The sequence below is a fragment of the Gallinula chloropus genome, assembly GCF_964237585.1.
Source record: "Gallinula chloropus genome assembly, chromosome: 2".
Taxonomy (NCBI): Eukaryota; Metazoa; Chordata; class Aves; order Gruiformes; family Rallidae; genus Gallinula; species Gallinula chloropus.
The window spans coordinates 1,787,199-1,803,176 of NC_140086.1; the positions used below are offsets into that span (position 1 = coordinate 1,787,199).

At 51.3% G+C, this 15,978-nt stretch overlaps 1 protein-coding gene across 1 annotated transcript in view; it reads left to right on the forward strand.

Annotated features, from left to right (window-relative positions):
- The window catches only part of ZC3H3 (zinc finger CCCH-type containing 3), a 189,025-nt gene that overhangs the window by 56,858 nt on the left and 116,189 nt on the right, over positions 1–15,978 (forward strand). Inside the window, exon 4 of the mRNA XM_084280181.1 lies at positions 13,635–13,791. Coding sequence (XP_084136307.1) covers positions 13,635–13,791 — 157 coding nt within the window. The remainder of the gene's footprint in view (positions 1–13,634; positions 13,792–15,978) is intronic.

Below are 15,978 nucleotides of genomic sequence, written 5' to 3' on the forward strand. Positions count from 1 at the left end.
TCAAGAGGCCAAGGATGCAAGTCCTGTTGTTGGACTGAAGGAGAAAGGAACAGGTTTTCATCAGAAGATCTGGAGAAAGGGGGAGACCTGAAATAAAACTCTCCTGTGAACTGGGACAGTTGTTGTTGCTGGAACAGGTTGGTAACAGTAGGAGGCTGGTCTGGGAATGTGGAGAACGTCACTCCTGCCACGGTGTCAGGTTGTCCTTTGGCTTCACAGCCAAGTTTCTCTCCTGACTTTTTTTGGGATGAACTTGGTGTTAAAAGTTGAAGGGTGGGATTTTCCAAAGCTCATCTCTGGAAGGTGGGTTTGCTCACCTGCTTCTCACAGGCTTTTTAGGAAACCAGAGCAGTACTCACTAATGGGTTGTCACTGAGTGTAAATTGTCCCAACCTTGGTCTTTAGTCTCCTACTGGACTTTGTGAGTGGAAAAAAGCCCATGGAGGAGAGCTTCAGCTCAGCCTGTGCTGAGGAGCAGAGGGCTTTCTTAGATCTACAGCTTTAGGTGCTGCTGATGGAAGTGATCCCTCCCCAGTTTCTCCTTCCAGGCTGGAGTTCCCAAATCAGGATTAAGCTGAACTGGATTATTTTACACAAAGCAGGCAGGATGCTGGAAACACAGCCATGCTTATACAGCTGCTGCAGGTTGGTCATGGTGCAGGTTGGTCATGATGCTCTGGCTGCATCTCACCATGTCCCATGCTGCTGTCCTCCTTGCTGAGCAGAGCCTGGCTGCTCCTGTGGGTCTGGAGATTGAAGAGACACTGCTGCTCTGAGCTGTGCTGCAGAGGCATTTTTCTCCCTGAGAGTAAAGGTGGCTGGTCCTTCTACCTTTGCTATGGAGGGTGGGTGGTGCAAGGTCTTCTTTGGCTTAGAAATTAGACTTCTCTGGTAAGAGAGAGAGAGAGAGGGGAATCGACTTTATAACAGGGTAGACAATGGCAGGACAAGGGGGATGGAGTGAAGCTGGAGGAGGGAAGGGTGAGAGGAGATATCAGGGGGAAGTTCTTTGCAGAGAGAGTGGTGAGGGGCTGGAACAGGCTGCCCAGAGAGGGGGTGGATGCCCCATCCCTGGAGGTGTTCAAGGCCAGGTTGGCTGTGGCCCTGGGCAACCTTGTGTAGCTCCAGGCCAGGAGGTTGGTGGCCCTGCCTGTGGCAGGGGGGGTTGGGGCTCTGTGATCCTTGGGATCCCTTCCAACCCAGAGCAGTCTTTGATTCTATGATTTAAAATCTGTATTTAATGATGAAATGGAGACCTGGCAGCTCTACGTCAGCTTCTTGTTGCTTTCTCTTCTTGCCTCTGGTATCAGTGGTATTTCTGGCCCCACTTTAATTTCTTTTCTTGGATTGAATGTTCATCGTCCTGGGAAGTTGACACCTTGGGTTTCTCTCTGTGTGACCTTTCCCCAAGTGCAGGAATGCAATAGCAAGGGAAGAAGGGCTTTAAAGGGAAGACTCCTCCAATTTAAATCATCTTTTATTGATTTAAACAACGTGAAGAGGAAGGGTTTGCCCTCTCCCTATAAAATGGGTCAATACTGCTTGACCTGCTTCCCCTCTGCAGGGAAACACCAATGGTGCAGGGAGAGCAGAGATACCGTTGCTTTCCTTTGGAAATCATAGAATTATAGGGGTTGGAAGGGACCTCCAGAGTTCATCAGGTCCAACCCCCCTGCCAAAGCAGGGTCCCTAGGACAGGTCACACAGGGAGACATCCAGATGGGGCTGGAATCTCTCCAGAGAAGGAGACTCCACACCCCCTGGGCAGCCTGTCCCAGGGCTCTGTCAAATACTTTTATTTATTTTTATATTTGATTATTCTTCCTCTTCCAATTGCTGATGCTGTTCTTCTGCAAGGCTTGGTGGTGCTGGGTACTTTAGGACATCACAGAATCCCAAGGTTGGCAAAGACCTTGAAGATCATCAAGTCCAACCGTTCCCATCCTGTGCTGAACCAGATCCCTGAGCACCTCATCTCCCCTCTGTTAAACACACCCAGGGGTGGGGACTCAACCCCCTCCCTGGGCAGCCTGTCCCAGGCCCTGACCCTGCTCCAGGCCCCTGTTCCACAGCCCCACAACTCTGCCAGGGAAGAACTTTTCCCTCCCAGCTGAGCTGACCCTGCCCTGGGGCAGCTTGAGCCCATTGCCCCTTGGCCCATCTCCTGGCCCCTGGCTGAAGAGACCATCGCCCACCTCTCTGCACCCTCCTGGCAGGGCAGGGGAGGTGGGGAGAAGGTCTCCCCTCAGCCTCCTCTTCTCCAGGCTCAAAACCCCCAGCTCCCTCAGCTGCTTCTCATATGACATGGTGAGCAATGGAGCTGTCCTGAGCTTAAGTCCATCCTGCACTGCTTGAGGAGCTCAGTACCAGGGCAGGTCCAACTCAGAGCTATAGAAACCATGGGAGGACACCTATTGGGTTTAGTGGGACTTGTCTTCACCCATCTCTTCTGGCTTGAGCAGATATTTTGCCCTGTGTATCGTGGCACCTTGGTTTTTTGGTGGGTCTAAGGTACAAGGAATTAATACTCCTCTGAGAAGCAGAAGTTGTGTCTGTTCTTTATCAGTGGTCACAGTTTTGTTCCCTCTGTCTTGATGTGAGTGGGAAGTATCACATTGTCCGTACCATGGCTGCCCATACTCTCCATACCTCTTCCTCTAGTGGAGAAGCAGGAGGAAAGACCTGGTTGACCTTCATCCCAACCTCATCTTCCCTCTGCCTTCTGCCTCCTGCTCTGCTTCAGGATATGGACCCTTTTTTCTTGCAGGCAAGTGTTGTGCTCAAGGATGACTGTTGACACAACCCCTTGTGTGTCCAGGATCTTAACCCAATGGCCTCACATGGTAGTTTGGGAACCATCACCGAGCTGTGGCTCTGGTGGGTATTATTAGGAATGATGTGGTCATGTTTAAGCCACAGAAACATCTCTTAGCATTTCAGGACTATTGACTGTAAAATTATCCCCCTAGGAGAGAGCAGGAAGCATGGTTCCTTGTGTGGAGACTCAGAGCTAGTGGTGGTTGCTCAGAGTTACACAGGTCTTGGAGCTCTTGGGTTTTATTTGTAGGTGTAGGTGAAGAGTAGATGTTTCTCCATCTGAAATACCTGCTTGGTTTAATAACAAGCAAGAGCACGTGTCCTTTTTCCTGAGCCTAAGGAAAACCCTTGTAGAGCTGTCAATAAAACAATTACCTGACAAGTTTGTAAGGGAAATTAAAATTTATCAAGCATTCCCACCCCTGTCTACGCTGGCATGTCAAACTTGGAGGCAGGAGAAGCAAGATTTCTTCTTCTTCTTCTTTCCTTCTCCCACCCTGACATCGCTGGGTGATCCTGAGGAGGAGTGCTCTGCTTGCCTGTCACTCAGGGTTTAGAACATTAGGTGTAGATGCAGAAGAAGATGCTGTTTCTATCAGCATGTGCTTTTGGAGACTCTGGGATGACCCACCTGGAGTGTTGTGTCCAGTTCTGGGCTCCCTGGGATAGAAAAGCCAGGGATCTCCTGGAGAGAGTCCAGAGGAGGGACATGGAGATGCTGAAGGGCCTGGAGCATCTCCCCTGTGAGGAAAGGCTGAGGGAGCTGGGGCTGTTCAGCCTGGAGAGAAGAAGACTAAGGGGGAACTTATTAATGTTTATCAGTATATTAAGTATGGGATGCAGAGGGAACTGGCCAGCCCCTTTTCAGTGTCTGTGAGGACAGGACAAGGGGTGATGGCCTCAAGTTGGAGCATAAGAAGTTCCGCACCAATATGTGGAAGAACTTTTTCAGATTGAGGGTGTCAGAGACCTGGGACAGGCTGCCCAGGGGGGTGTGGAGTCTCCTTCTCTGGAGATATTCCAGCCCCATCTGGATGTCTCCCTGTGTGACCTGTCCTAGGGACCCTGCTTTGCCAGGGGGGTTGGACCTGATGATCTCTTGAGGTCCCTTCCACCCCCTCTGATTCTGTGATTCTGTGATTCCATGATGGATAAAATCTTGAAAGGGTTTGAGAAAGGAGAAAAAAAAACCCACCCCCACCAACCCACCCACCAATAATCTATAGCATCTGTCACCCTGCAAACTGCTCCCATTTCACCGGGCTGGGTTGGGTGTCAGCGCGCGATCGATGCCTCGCGCCCCATAATTATAAAAACTAGCGGGGTTGTGTTGCTTGAGTGAGTTTTAAGAAGAGTAGGGTCTCAATCTTCCCTCTAATAGGCCTTTGACAGTCTGCAGCAGGCAGAGGCTTCGTCTTAGTCTTGACAGTGTTGTCATTAAACACCAGGTAGCGTGGAACAACAAGAGAACACGGCGCCGGAGCGCCGGGGAACACGCGCCTTTGACAGGTGTTATTTGTCATCGTGGAGCTGCCCAAACTCCTCAGCCTGGGCTTACAGGCAGCTGCTTCCAAGTGACTTATTGCCCCTGTCTCAGCCTGTGGTTGTGATTTGATAATCGGTAAATGTTTGTCAAAGATGAATTCCCACCTCTGGTTCGGCGCTGGGTTGGAAAAGCAGATGAAAAGGATGGGGAAAACATCCCCCCCTCTCCTCCTCCCCTCCCAGATTGAATGGATTAAAGACCTGGGGTAGGAGGAGGATGATGGAAACAACAGGGTTTTTTTACAGCTAACTTGCTCTCTTTGCTTTGAGGAGGTGAAGCAACGAGGTTTGAGATGCTGCTGCTTCGCTGGTGTGGTGGGATGGATCAGAGAATCGTAGAGTTGTAGGGGTTGGAAAGGATCTTCCCCTATGGAGAGAGGCTGAGGGAGCTGGGCTGGTTCAGCCTGGAGAAGAGAAGGCTGTGGGGGGACCTCATTGCAGCCTCCCAGTCCCTGAAGGGAGCAGAGGAACAGGAGGGGAATCAGCTTGTTCAAAGGGCAGAGACTGGCAGGACAAGGGGGGTGGAGTGAAGCTGGAGGAGGGAAGGGTTAGAGGAGATCTTAGGGGGAAGTTCTTTGCAGAGAGAGTGGTGAGGGGCTGGAACAGGCTGCCCAGAGAGGTGGGGGATGCCCTGTCCCTGGAGGTGTTCAAGGCCAGGTTGGATGTGGCCCTGGGCAACCTTGTGTAGCTCCAGGCCTGGAGGTTGGTGTTCCTGCCTGTGGCATAGAATCATAGAATCATAGAAAGGTCTGAGTTGGAAGGGACCCCACAGATCACAGAGTTCCAACCCCTCTTCCATTATCTACCCTTGGAACAAGCTGATTCCCCTGCTGTTTCTCTGCTCCCTTCAGGGACTGGGAGGCTGCAATGAGGTCCCCCCACAGCCTTCTCTTCTCCAGGCTGACCCAGCCCAGCTCCCTCAGCCTCTCTCCACAGGGGAGCTGCTCCAGCCCTCTGATCATCTCTGTGGCTCCTCTGACCCCTCTCCAACAGTCCCACATCTTTCTTGTATTGGGGCCCCAGCTCTGGACACAGGACTCCAGCTGGGGCCTCCTGAGGGCAGAGCAGAGAGGGACAATCCCCTCCCTGTCCCTGCTGCCACCCCTCTGCTGATGGAGCCCAGGATCCCATCACCCTTCTGAGCTGCAAGAGCCACTGCTGGCTCAGGGGAAGTTCCTCACCCACCATTCCCAGGTCCTTCTCAGCAGGTCTCATGGCTTCATAATTCTCCTTGTTAAATTAAAATCATAATTATAATAATAATAATAAATGAAATGAATCCTAAAGCATGAATACAAATGGATTTCCAGCCTGATGAGCTCCTCAGCCATCGTTCCCCGTGCCGCGGCGAGGCGTTAACGGGGAGATCTGTGAACCCATTTGATTATAGCCAAGGGTTTGGGGTGGGTTTTTTTTTTCCTTTCTTACTGTCTGAAAGTGCTGAAAACGATCAAGAGCAGGAAAAGTGGAGTGATTTATTAGACTCATCAAAATTCATACTTTGTTATTCCAGTCGTCTTCCATCTGTAGCTTGTTAGAAGGAGAAACCCTGGCAGCTCCCGCCGCGAGGCCGGAGGGGGAGGAGGGCATTTATCAGCCTTCCTCCTGCCATCCTGTTCTCATTTAGAGAAATGGACCCAGCTCTTGGAAACACATTAATAATCATTCACTGAAGGAATAGGGGTGGGGGGAACCCCCCTCATCTCCAACCACCACACTCTTTTGTTAGAATAATAAGAGTTGTGTTTGAACAAGGTCCAATGCTCCAGAGACCTGCTCAGGCTCTTTAAGGCCAAGTGTAGAGAGGTGCACATGGGACAGAACAACCCCCTGCAGCGCTCCAGGCTGGGGGAGACTGGCTGGAGAGCTGTCAGGCAGAGAAGGCCCTGGGGGTGTTGGGTGACTGCAGGCTGAGCATGAGCCAGCAGTGTGCCCAGATGGCCAGGAAGGCCAAGGGCATCCTGGCTTGTGTCAGACCCAGTGTGGCCAGTAGGGCTGGGGAGGGGATTGTGCCCCTGGACTGGGCACTGGGGAGGCTGCAGCTGGAGTGCTGGGTCCAGTTGTGGGCTCCTCAGCATGAGAAGGACATTGAGGTCCTGGAGTGAGTGCAGAGAAGGGCAACCAGGCTGGGGAAGGGGCTGGAGGGCAAATGCTGTGAGGAGCAGCTGAGGGAGCTGGGGGTGTTGAGCCTGGAGAAGAGGAGGCTGAGGGGAGACCTCATGGGGGTCTGGGGCTTCCTGATGAGGGGCAGTGAAGGGGCCGGTGCTGATCTCTGTCCTCTCTTTGGGGACCAGGGATAGAACCTGAGGGAACAGCGTGAAGCTGCACCAGGGGAGGTTTAGGCTGGGTGTCAGGAAGAGGTTCTGTGCTGAGAGGGGGGTCAGGCACTGGCACAGGTTCCCCAGGGAAGGAGTCACAGCCCTGAGCTTGGTTGAGATCAAGAAGCATCTGGATGATGCCCTCAGTGCCCTGCTCTGACTTGGCTGGTTCTGTGTGGAACCAGGAGTTGAACTCGATGGTCCTCTTGGGTCCCTTCCAACTGAGGAGATTGGAGGATTCTCTAAACTAGGAAAGTGAATCTTTCCTACAAGCACCCAGCTGGTTTCCTGCTGGCTGGATGAAGGGGGAGCACAACCTGTGATGTACAACGTGCTGATGAGCGGTGTGGAATGGGCTACCAATCATCAGTCAAGATCTCCATGTATTAAAGCAGTGTTAGGCTTTCCAGGACCAGGAGACATCCATCAGGAGTCCTCAGTGCTACACACAAGATTTAAATGCCTAATTTAGTATGATAAAAAAATCCCCCAGCTGTGTGGTCCAGGGTGCTCACAGAGACATTGAGTCACAGGATGCTTTGGGCTGGAAAGGACCAGAAAGATCATCTAGTTCCAACTCCCCCTTCACAGAGTGAGAGAATTATAGGGGTTGGAAGAGACCTCCAGAGATCATGGGGTCCAACCCCCCTGCTAAAGCAGGGTCCCTAGGACAGGTCACACAGGGAGACATCCAGATGGGGCTGGAATATCTCCAGAGAAGGAGACTCCACACCCCCTGGGCAGCCTGAATTCCAGTGCCCTGTGGTGGACATCATTGTCAGGTCCATCACCGCTTGTTCTTGGGTCTATGCCCAGGACAAGCTGGCAGGATCTCTGTGGGATTTTGTTCTGAGGAGGTACATGGATCTCCTGGAGAGAGTCCAGAGGAGGGACATGGAGATGCTGAAGGGCCTGGAGCATCTCCCCTGTGAGGAAAGGCTGAGTGGGCTGGGGCTGTTGAGCTTAGAGAAAAGAAGACTAAGGGGGGACCTAATTAATGTTTATCAATATCTTAAGTATGGGACACAGGGGGACATGTCCAGCGCCTGCTCAGTGTCTGTGGGGACAGGACAAGGGGTGATGGGCTCAAGTTGGAGCACAGGGAGTTCCACACCAATCTGGTGAAGAACTTCTTCCCAGTGAGGGTGGGTGAGGGAGCCCTGGGCCAGGCTGCCCAGGGGGTGTGGAGTCTCCTTCTCTGGAGATATTCCAGCCCCATCTGGATGTCTCCCTGTGTACCCTGTCCTAGGGACCCTGCTTTGGCAGGGGGGTTGGACCCCATGATCTCTGGAGGTCCCTTCCAACTCCTGTGATTCTGTGATACTATGGGACTCACTAGTCAGGAGGAAGCACAGGAGGAAGGTTCTTGACCCGACCATGTGAAAGAGCAAAAGGGTTTGATGTTAAGTAGAGATTTGAGAAGTTCCTGAGAGTCATGGTGGGTCCAATCTGGCTCTGGAGTTTCTCAGTGAAGGGTGAGCTGTGTTTTATGAGCTACAATTTAGGCTTGATATCTGGAAGAAGCCCTGCAATCAAATGTTACTCCAATTCCCATCAGGCAGGGATTTTACTCCATCCCTGGTGGGTGCTTGGTCCATGCTCTGACTCAGTCTGTTGCCAAAACATGGGGATTAAAATCCTATGTACCAAAGTTTGTTTTGGGAAGTTTTATAGCTCTGGCTGAGCCTTGCAGCTGGTCTCTGGTTTGTTTAAAGTTTGTAATGATTACCTTTGAGCACTGCAGTCTTTCTCAGGGAGGAATCACAGAATTGTAGGGGTTGGAAGGGACCTCCAGAGATCATGGGATCCAACCCCCCTGCCAAAGCAGGGTCCCTAGGACAGGTCACACAGGGAGACATCCAGATGGGGCTGGAATATCTCCAGAGAAGGAGACTCCACACCCCCCTGGGCAGCCTATCCCAGGGCTCCCTCACCCTCACTGGGAAGAAGTTCTTCCACATGTTGGTGTGGAACTCCCTGTGCTCCAACTTGAGCCCATCACCCCTTGTCCTGTCCCCACAGACACTGAGAAGAGGCTGCCCATGTCCCCCTGTGTCCCACCCTTCAGCTATTGATACCCAGTGATCAGATCCCCTCTCAGGCTTCTTCTCTCCAGGCTGAACAGCCCCAGCTCACTGGACAAGATCATCAAGTCCAACTGTTCCTGTCCTGTGCTGAACCAGATCCCTGAGCACCTCATCCACCCATCTGTTAAACACACTCAGGGGTGGGGACTCAACCCCCTCCCTGGGCAGCCTGTGCCAGGCCCTGACCCTGCTCCAGGCCCCTGTTCCACAGCCCCACAACTCTGCCAGGGAAGAACTTTTCCCTCCCAGCTGAGCTGACCCTGCCCTGGGGCAGCTTGAGCCCATTGCCCCTTGTCCCATCTCCTGTCCCCTGGCTGAAGAGACCATCGCCCACCTCTCTGCACCCTCCTGGCAGGGCAGGGGAGGTGGGGAGAAGGTCTCCCCTCAGCCTCCTCTTCTCCAGGCTCAACACCCCCAGCTCCCTCAGCTGCTCCTCACAGCATTTGCCCTCCAGCCCCTTCCCCAGCCTGGTTGCCCTTCTCTGCACTCGCTCCAGGACCTCAATGTCCTTCTGATGCTGAGGAGCCCAGAACTGGACCCAGTACTGGATGTGCAGCCTCCCCAGTGCCCAGTCCAGGGGCACAATCACTTCTCTAGCACCAACCTCAGCACCTCAGTGCCCGTTGCGACGGGCACGGGCTGTGAGCCCCAGCTGATAAATGATGCTCATATCCCATTCAAATAGAATGCAAGCAGGTTTGGGGTTGTGGGTTTTTTTTTTTTATGCAGTTTGTCTTCCATTGCAGCAGTAAAGTTTTTAATTAGGAAAGCTAATGAGATCGATTAGTCATTAGAACTGACCTCTGGATCTCGGCGAGCAGCGCGCGTGTGTGCGCCGGGCTGATAACGGGGGACGCTGGGGTATTGTTTGTAATAAAAGCCTAAAGTGTTGGAGTTGAGTGAAATGTGCCACGGGGAATACATCATGTGGAGCAAAAAAATTACAACCCTGGGAGCCTGTAATGAAGGGGAATTAAACCAACATCCTATCTAAATAACATGATTATCTACACAAAACCCCTCAGCTAGCAAGTAATAATAGAAAACTGAGCTCTTCGGAGAGGCTCTTTCAGGAGGTGGTTAATACCAGAGCTCTGCACATAGGCACTGGCATGAATACACCATCCAATTACTGCTGGGGAATAGAGTTTACCAGGTGCCAGTCTTGTGTGAGGAGGAGGAGGAGGAGGAGGGGGGACGCGTGCGAAGAGGATGGGGGACGCAACCGACGGGCGCCAGTTGGGGACTTTCTATTTCTTTGGGATGTCAGGCAGGAGTTTGATGAGGTTTTTGGGTTGATTAGTGGCTGCTGGAGCTTATGGAAGAGCAAAATAATGAAGTTAATAATGTATTCAACAAATTCCCAGCTTAATAATTCCGTAAGGTCGGAGAAGCGGCAGAGGGAAAAGGGTCAACTTGTTCTATTGCTGTTTGGGGAGGATGTTGGGTTGTGGCTCATCCCTGGTGGGAAAGACCTGCTTTGGGTACATGGTTAAAGCTGTAGCCATGGGAGGCTACACCTCAAGTGTGACAATAGGGTCTCAGAGTCACCAGAGACTGGATTTCAGCTTGTTTTGAGCATGTAGGGGTTGGTGTGTCTGTTTTGGAGTCCTAAATTCAGTCCCCTGAAGCAAAACACTCTGACTTTGCAGAGCAGTTATAATTATACTTAGAGATTAGATGGTGCAGTTGCTGCCCTGAAGAATTTTGACTGAGAGAAAAAGGTCCCAGGATGGGGAAGCAGCAGTGAAAACCCGTTTCCTTTCCATCTTCATTCGTCTCTTCTCTTACTTCACTTCTTCCTTACCTCTGAAGTGATGGGTCTTTGTGGTTCTTCTGCTCACTGAATCATTGAATGCTTCGGGCTGGAAGGAACTGTGAAGGTCTTCAAGTCTCTTCCTAACCATGGGCAGGGACATCTTCACTACATGAGGGTGCTCAGAGCCCCATCAAGCCTGACCTTGAATGATTCCAGGGATGGGGCTTGGAAAACCATCAGGTCTACAATGTATGCTCCAGGTAAGGATGTGTAAAGTCAACCAGTAAACGTTCCACTAACTGGAAAGCCAGGAAGTTAATGCTGGTACCTGAAAGAAGTTCTTCAGTGTGAAGGTGGTGGGGTCACTGGCACAGGTTGCCCAGAGAGGTGGTGGAGGTCCCATCCCTGGAGACAGTCAAGGTCAGGCTTGATGGGGCTCTGAGCAACCTGATGCAGTGGAGATGTCCCTGCTCATTGCAGGGGGGTTGGAGTAGATGGCCTGATCAATGGGGATCTGATCACTGGTTATCAATAGCTGAAGGGTGGGACACAGGGGGACATGGGCAGCCTCTTCTCAGTGTCTGTGGGGACAGGACAAGGGGTGATGGGCTCAAGTTGGAGCTCAGGGAGTTCCCCACCAATCTGGGGAAGAACTTCTTCCCAGTGAGGGTGAGGGAGCCCTGGGACAAGCTGCCCAGGGGGTGTGGAGTCTCCTTCTCTGGAGCTATTCCAGCCCCATCTGGATGTCTCCCTGTGTGCCCTGTCCTAGGGACCCTGCTTTGGCAGGGGGGTTGGACTCAGTGATCCCTTGTGGTCCCTTCCAACCCCTACAGCTCTGTGATTCTGTGATTCTCTAATATTAAACTATAAAGCCCCAGATCTGATAGGGAGATGGGGAAGCTTCTCCTTCGCTTTAGATCAGCTTGTATCAGAAATAGTGTGGCCAGTAGGTCTGGGGAGGTGATTGTGCCCCTGGACTGGGCACTGGGGAGGCTGCAGCTGGAGTGCTGGGTCCAGTTCTGGGCTTCTCAGCATGAGAAGGACATTGAGGTCCTGGAGTGAGTGCAGAGAAGGGCAACCAGGCTGGGGAAGGGGCTGGAGAGCAAATGCTGTGAGGAGCAGCTGAGGGAGCTGGGGCTGTTGAGCCTGGAGAAGAGGAGGCTGAGGGGAGCCCTTCTCCCCACCTCCCCTGCCCTGCCAGGAGGGTGCAGAGAGGTGGGCGATGGTCTCTTCAGCCAGGGGCCAGGAGATGGGACAAGGGGCAATGGGCTCCAGCTGCCCCAGGGCATTTCCCAACTTTTCTTGTTTGGACCCAGACCCTTCATCTTTAGGTCCCCCTGAAAACCCACCTTATTCTCCCTTCTCCCCCAGAGAGAAACATGAGGACAGGTCCAACATTTGCAGGACAAATAACGCTTCTGCTTTTCCCCTCTCAACCTCCCAATCATTTTAATTAGAGTATCTCCCAAGAAAAACAACCATCCCTTTAAATCAGTTATAAAAGCAGAAGACTTCATCTCAGCATGTAGTGTCAGCTTTAATTATCTGGGCAGTTAGAGCTGTATGTTATAAAAGTCGGGCAATTAGATGCCTTCCTTAAAGCCATGAAAGGAAAAATGGCTTGCTATCAAGCAGAGGCAAACCAGAGTCAAACATAGAACTGTTAATTGCACCAGACATTCAGCAGAAGAAACCAGCTTGTAGATCATCCAGGAAAAAGATGATGGGAGTGGGAATGATTAAGTGAGTAAATCTGGGATCAAGGTATTGGTGGTGAATGTGGGATTCGCCTCATAGAGGTTTGCTGGGCTTGTGGAGCTCAGTCAAGAAGGTTTTTGAATCCCCTTCAAGCCTATCAGAACGTTTCTGTTACCATCAGCCATGGTGGTACCATGTCTGATGCACCCCAGGGGTCTGTCTGCCCAGGGAGGTGGTTGAGTCACCATCCCTGGATGTGTTTAAAAAAAGGGGAGATGAGGTACTTCCCAGTGAGGGTGACAGAGCCCTGGGACAGGTTCCCAGTGGGGGTGTGGAGTCTCCTTCTCTGGAGAGATTCCAGCCCCATCTGGATGTCTCCCTGTGTGACCTGTCCTAGGGACCCTGCTTTGGCAGGGGGGTTGGACCTGATGATCTCTGGAGGTCCCTTCCAGCCCCCATGTTTCTGTGATTCTGTGATATGGTTCAGCACTGGACAGGAATGGTTGGAATTGATGATCTTAAAGGTCTTCTGTGATTCTGCCCCTTTTGCACATGTAGAAGAGTTGGCTGTAGGACTTGTTGGTGTGGTCCATTGTCTGTAGGACTTCTTGGTGTGGTCCATTGTCTGTAGGACTTGTTATGGTCAATTTGCTGTGGGACTTGGTGTGGTCCATTGACTGTAGGACTTGTTGGTGTGATCCATTGGCTGTAGGACTTAGTTGTTTGGTCCATTGGCTGTAGGACTTGGTTTGGTCCATTGGCTGTAGGACTTGTTGGTGTTGTCCATTGGCTGTAGGATTTGTTGGTGTGATCCATTGGCTGTAGGACTTGTTGGTGTTGTCCATTGGCTGTAGGACTTAGTTGTTTTGGTCAATTGTCTGTAGGATTTGTTGGTGTGGTCCATTGGCTGTAGGACTTGTTGGTGTGGTCCATTGGGTTTAGGACTTGCTGGTGTGGTCCATTGGCTGTAGGACTTGTTGGTGTGGTCCATTGGCTGTAGGACTTGGTGTGGTCCATTTCTATAGTACTTGTTGGTGTGGTCCATTGGCTGTAGGACTTGTTACGGTCCATTTGCTGTAGGACTTGTTGGTGTGGTCCATTGGCTGTAGGACTTGCTGTGGTCCATTTGCTGTAGGATTTGTTGGTGTGGTCCATTTCTATAGTACTTGTTGGTGTGGTCCATTGGCTGTAGGACTTGTTGGTGTGGTCCATTGGCTGTAGGACTTGTTATGGTCCATTTGCTGTAGGACTTGTTGGTGTGGTCCATTGGCTGTAGGACTTGTTGTGATCCATTGTCTGTAGGACTTGTTGGTGTGGTCCATTGGCTGTAGGACTTGTTGGTGTGGTCCATTCTGTCCCATTCTCACATGAACTTCAACTCCTTTCTTTTTCCCATCTGCTTTCTTCTAGGAGCCAACTTCCACTTCATCAGGAGCCCCCCAACCAACAAGGTGATCAAGACACGCTACAGGATAGTGAAGAAGAACGTGGTCTCTTCAGCTGGGTCCTTATCATCATTTACCAGCCCCATTCCCAACTGGAAGATGAGGCGCCCGGTGACATCCAGGTAATTCTTCCACCTCTTGTATGTGACCAGTTGGGATGTGGGAGCCAAGGGAGCTCCCACATTGGTTCTGTGTCATTACTGTTGTGTGTTCATTGCTTAATTACTCCCTTTAGCTGCTTCTACATGGAGTTTATTGACTTAAAGTGTAAAATCTTATTAGTAATCACATTAGGCTGAGGCAGCAGCCAATGGGGTGCCAAGTCTTGTGGCTTCATGTTTATTCATCATCTGGATTAACTGTTTTGGTGAAGAAGTTAAAGAAGAAGTAAGGAAGAAGAATAAATACTCTCAGGTCATCTACCTCAGGGCTGAGTAAACTCACTGCTTGTTTTAGAGGTAGATGTCACCTGTTAATTAGGCATCGTTAAGCTTGATAAAGAGGAAACCAGCTTGTAGATCATCCAGGAAAAGATGATGGGAGTGGGAATGATTCAATGAGTAAATCTGGGAACAAGGTATTGGTGGTGAATATGTGATTCACCTCATAGAGGTTTGCTGGGCTCCTGAAGCCAAATCAAGAAGGTTTCTGAACCACCTTCAAGCCTATCAGAACGTTTCTGTTACCATCAGCCATGGTGGTACCATGTCTCATGCACCCCAGGGGTCTTTCTGCCCAGGGAGGTGGTTGACAGGCTGCCCAGGGGAGTGTGGAGTCTCCTTCTCTGGAGAGATTCAAGACCCTTCCCTCTGCTTTGTTACATTATCATGAAGGTTGGTGCTACATGAAGGTTGGTGCCAGAGCTTCTTTGAAGCATGTTGGAGGCAACATGTTCCACATCTTTATCAGGAGGTAGATGCAAGCAGAGACTTGCTTCTTGGTGGGTTATCTGGGTGGGTGGAGCATCAACATGGTGCTTTAGGAGATAATTTGGAGTGTCATCACTCGTCTGGAGAAGGGTGTTACTGAAGGATGGTGCTGTACCCTTGAGGCTGAGTCTTCCTAAATCAGCCTGGAGGACACACTGTAGGGCTGTGAAGATGCTGAGGGTGCTAGAACTTCTCTCTTATGAAGAAAGGCTGAAGGACATGGGTGTTTGTAGGCTAGAGAAGACTATGGGGGGGATCTTACCATTGCTGATAAATCCTTGAGGGGTGGGGGCAGAAGGATGGGTCAGTCTGTGTTCAGTGATGCCCAGGGACAGGACAAGAGGTGATGGTCACAGTCTTGACTATAGGAAGCTCCACCTAACCATGAGGAGGAACTTCTTTCCTGGGAGGGTGGCAGAGCCCTGGGCCAGGCTGCCCAGAGAGGTTGTGGAGTCTCCATCTCTGGAGACATCCAGACCTCCTGATCCTGGACACTGTCCTGTGCAGCCTGCTTGAGGTTGCTTTAGCAGAGGGGGTGGACTAGATGATCTCCAAAGGTTCCTTCCAACCCTGGCCAGTCTTAGAGTCTGATTCTGTGATTTTAGCTCTGAGAGAGCTGCAGCTGTGTTAGCTGGTGGAGATGTTACCCAGGAATATCTCAGGAGCCAGGACAAAGTCTAACAGTCACAGAATCATAAAATCTCTTGAATCACAAACTGGTCTGGGTTGGAAGGGACCCCAAGGATCACAGAGTTCCAACCCCCCTGACAAAGGCAGGGACACCAACCTCCAGGCCTGGAGCTACACAAGGTTGCCCAGGGCCCCACCCAACCTGGCCTTCATCGTTATGGTAACTGATGCTTTAATTAACAGGCTATTAGAAGTGAAGTTTCTGGGTTATAACCCAGATTTTGGCTATTCTTAGGTTGAGAAATGCTTTTCCTCCTTCTGAGGTGCTGCTTTGCCAGTCATGGGCAAGAATGTGGTCCATGAGGCCCTGATCTGCTCCAATCCAGGCTTGTGTGTGTTATTATTCATTCCAACATACCAAACCCAAGGAGCTGGGGGATGCTGTGGGCTGCCCCTTTCCATGGGCTCCTCCAAACTGGGACACGAGTTGGCATCAATACCCTGCTCCAGGTGGGTTCTTCCAAAAGTTCTTTCCCCAGGAGCTGGTTGGTTTTATGGTGGGTGCTGTGGTGAGATAAAGGTTCTGGTGATTGTTTTTAAAGCTTCACTTTGCCTGATTTCTCCTTGTGCCTTGGAGCTTCACAGCTACTGATACCTGAGCCCAATGGGATGAGGTTTACCAAGGCCAAGTGCAGAGTGCTGCCCATGGGACAGAACAACCCCCTGCAGCGCTCCAGGCTGGGGGAGACT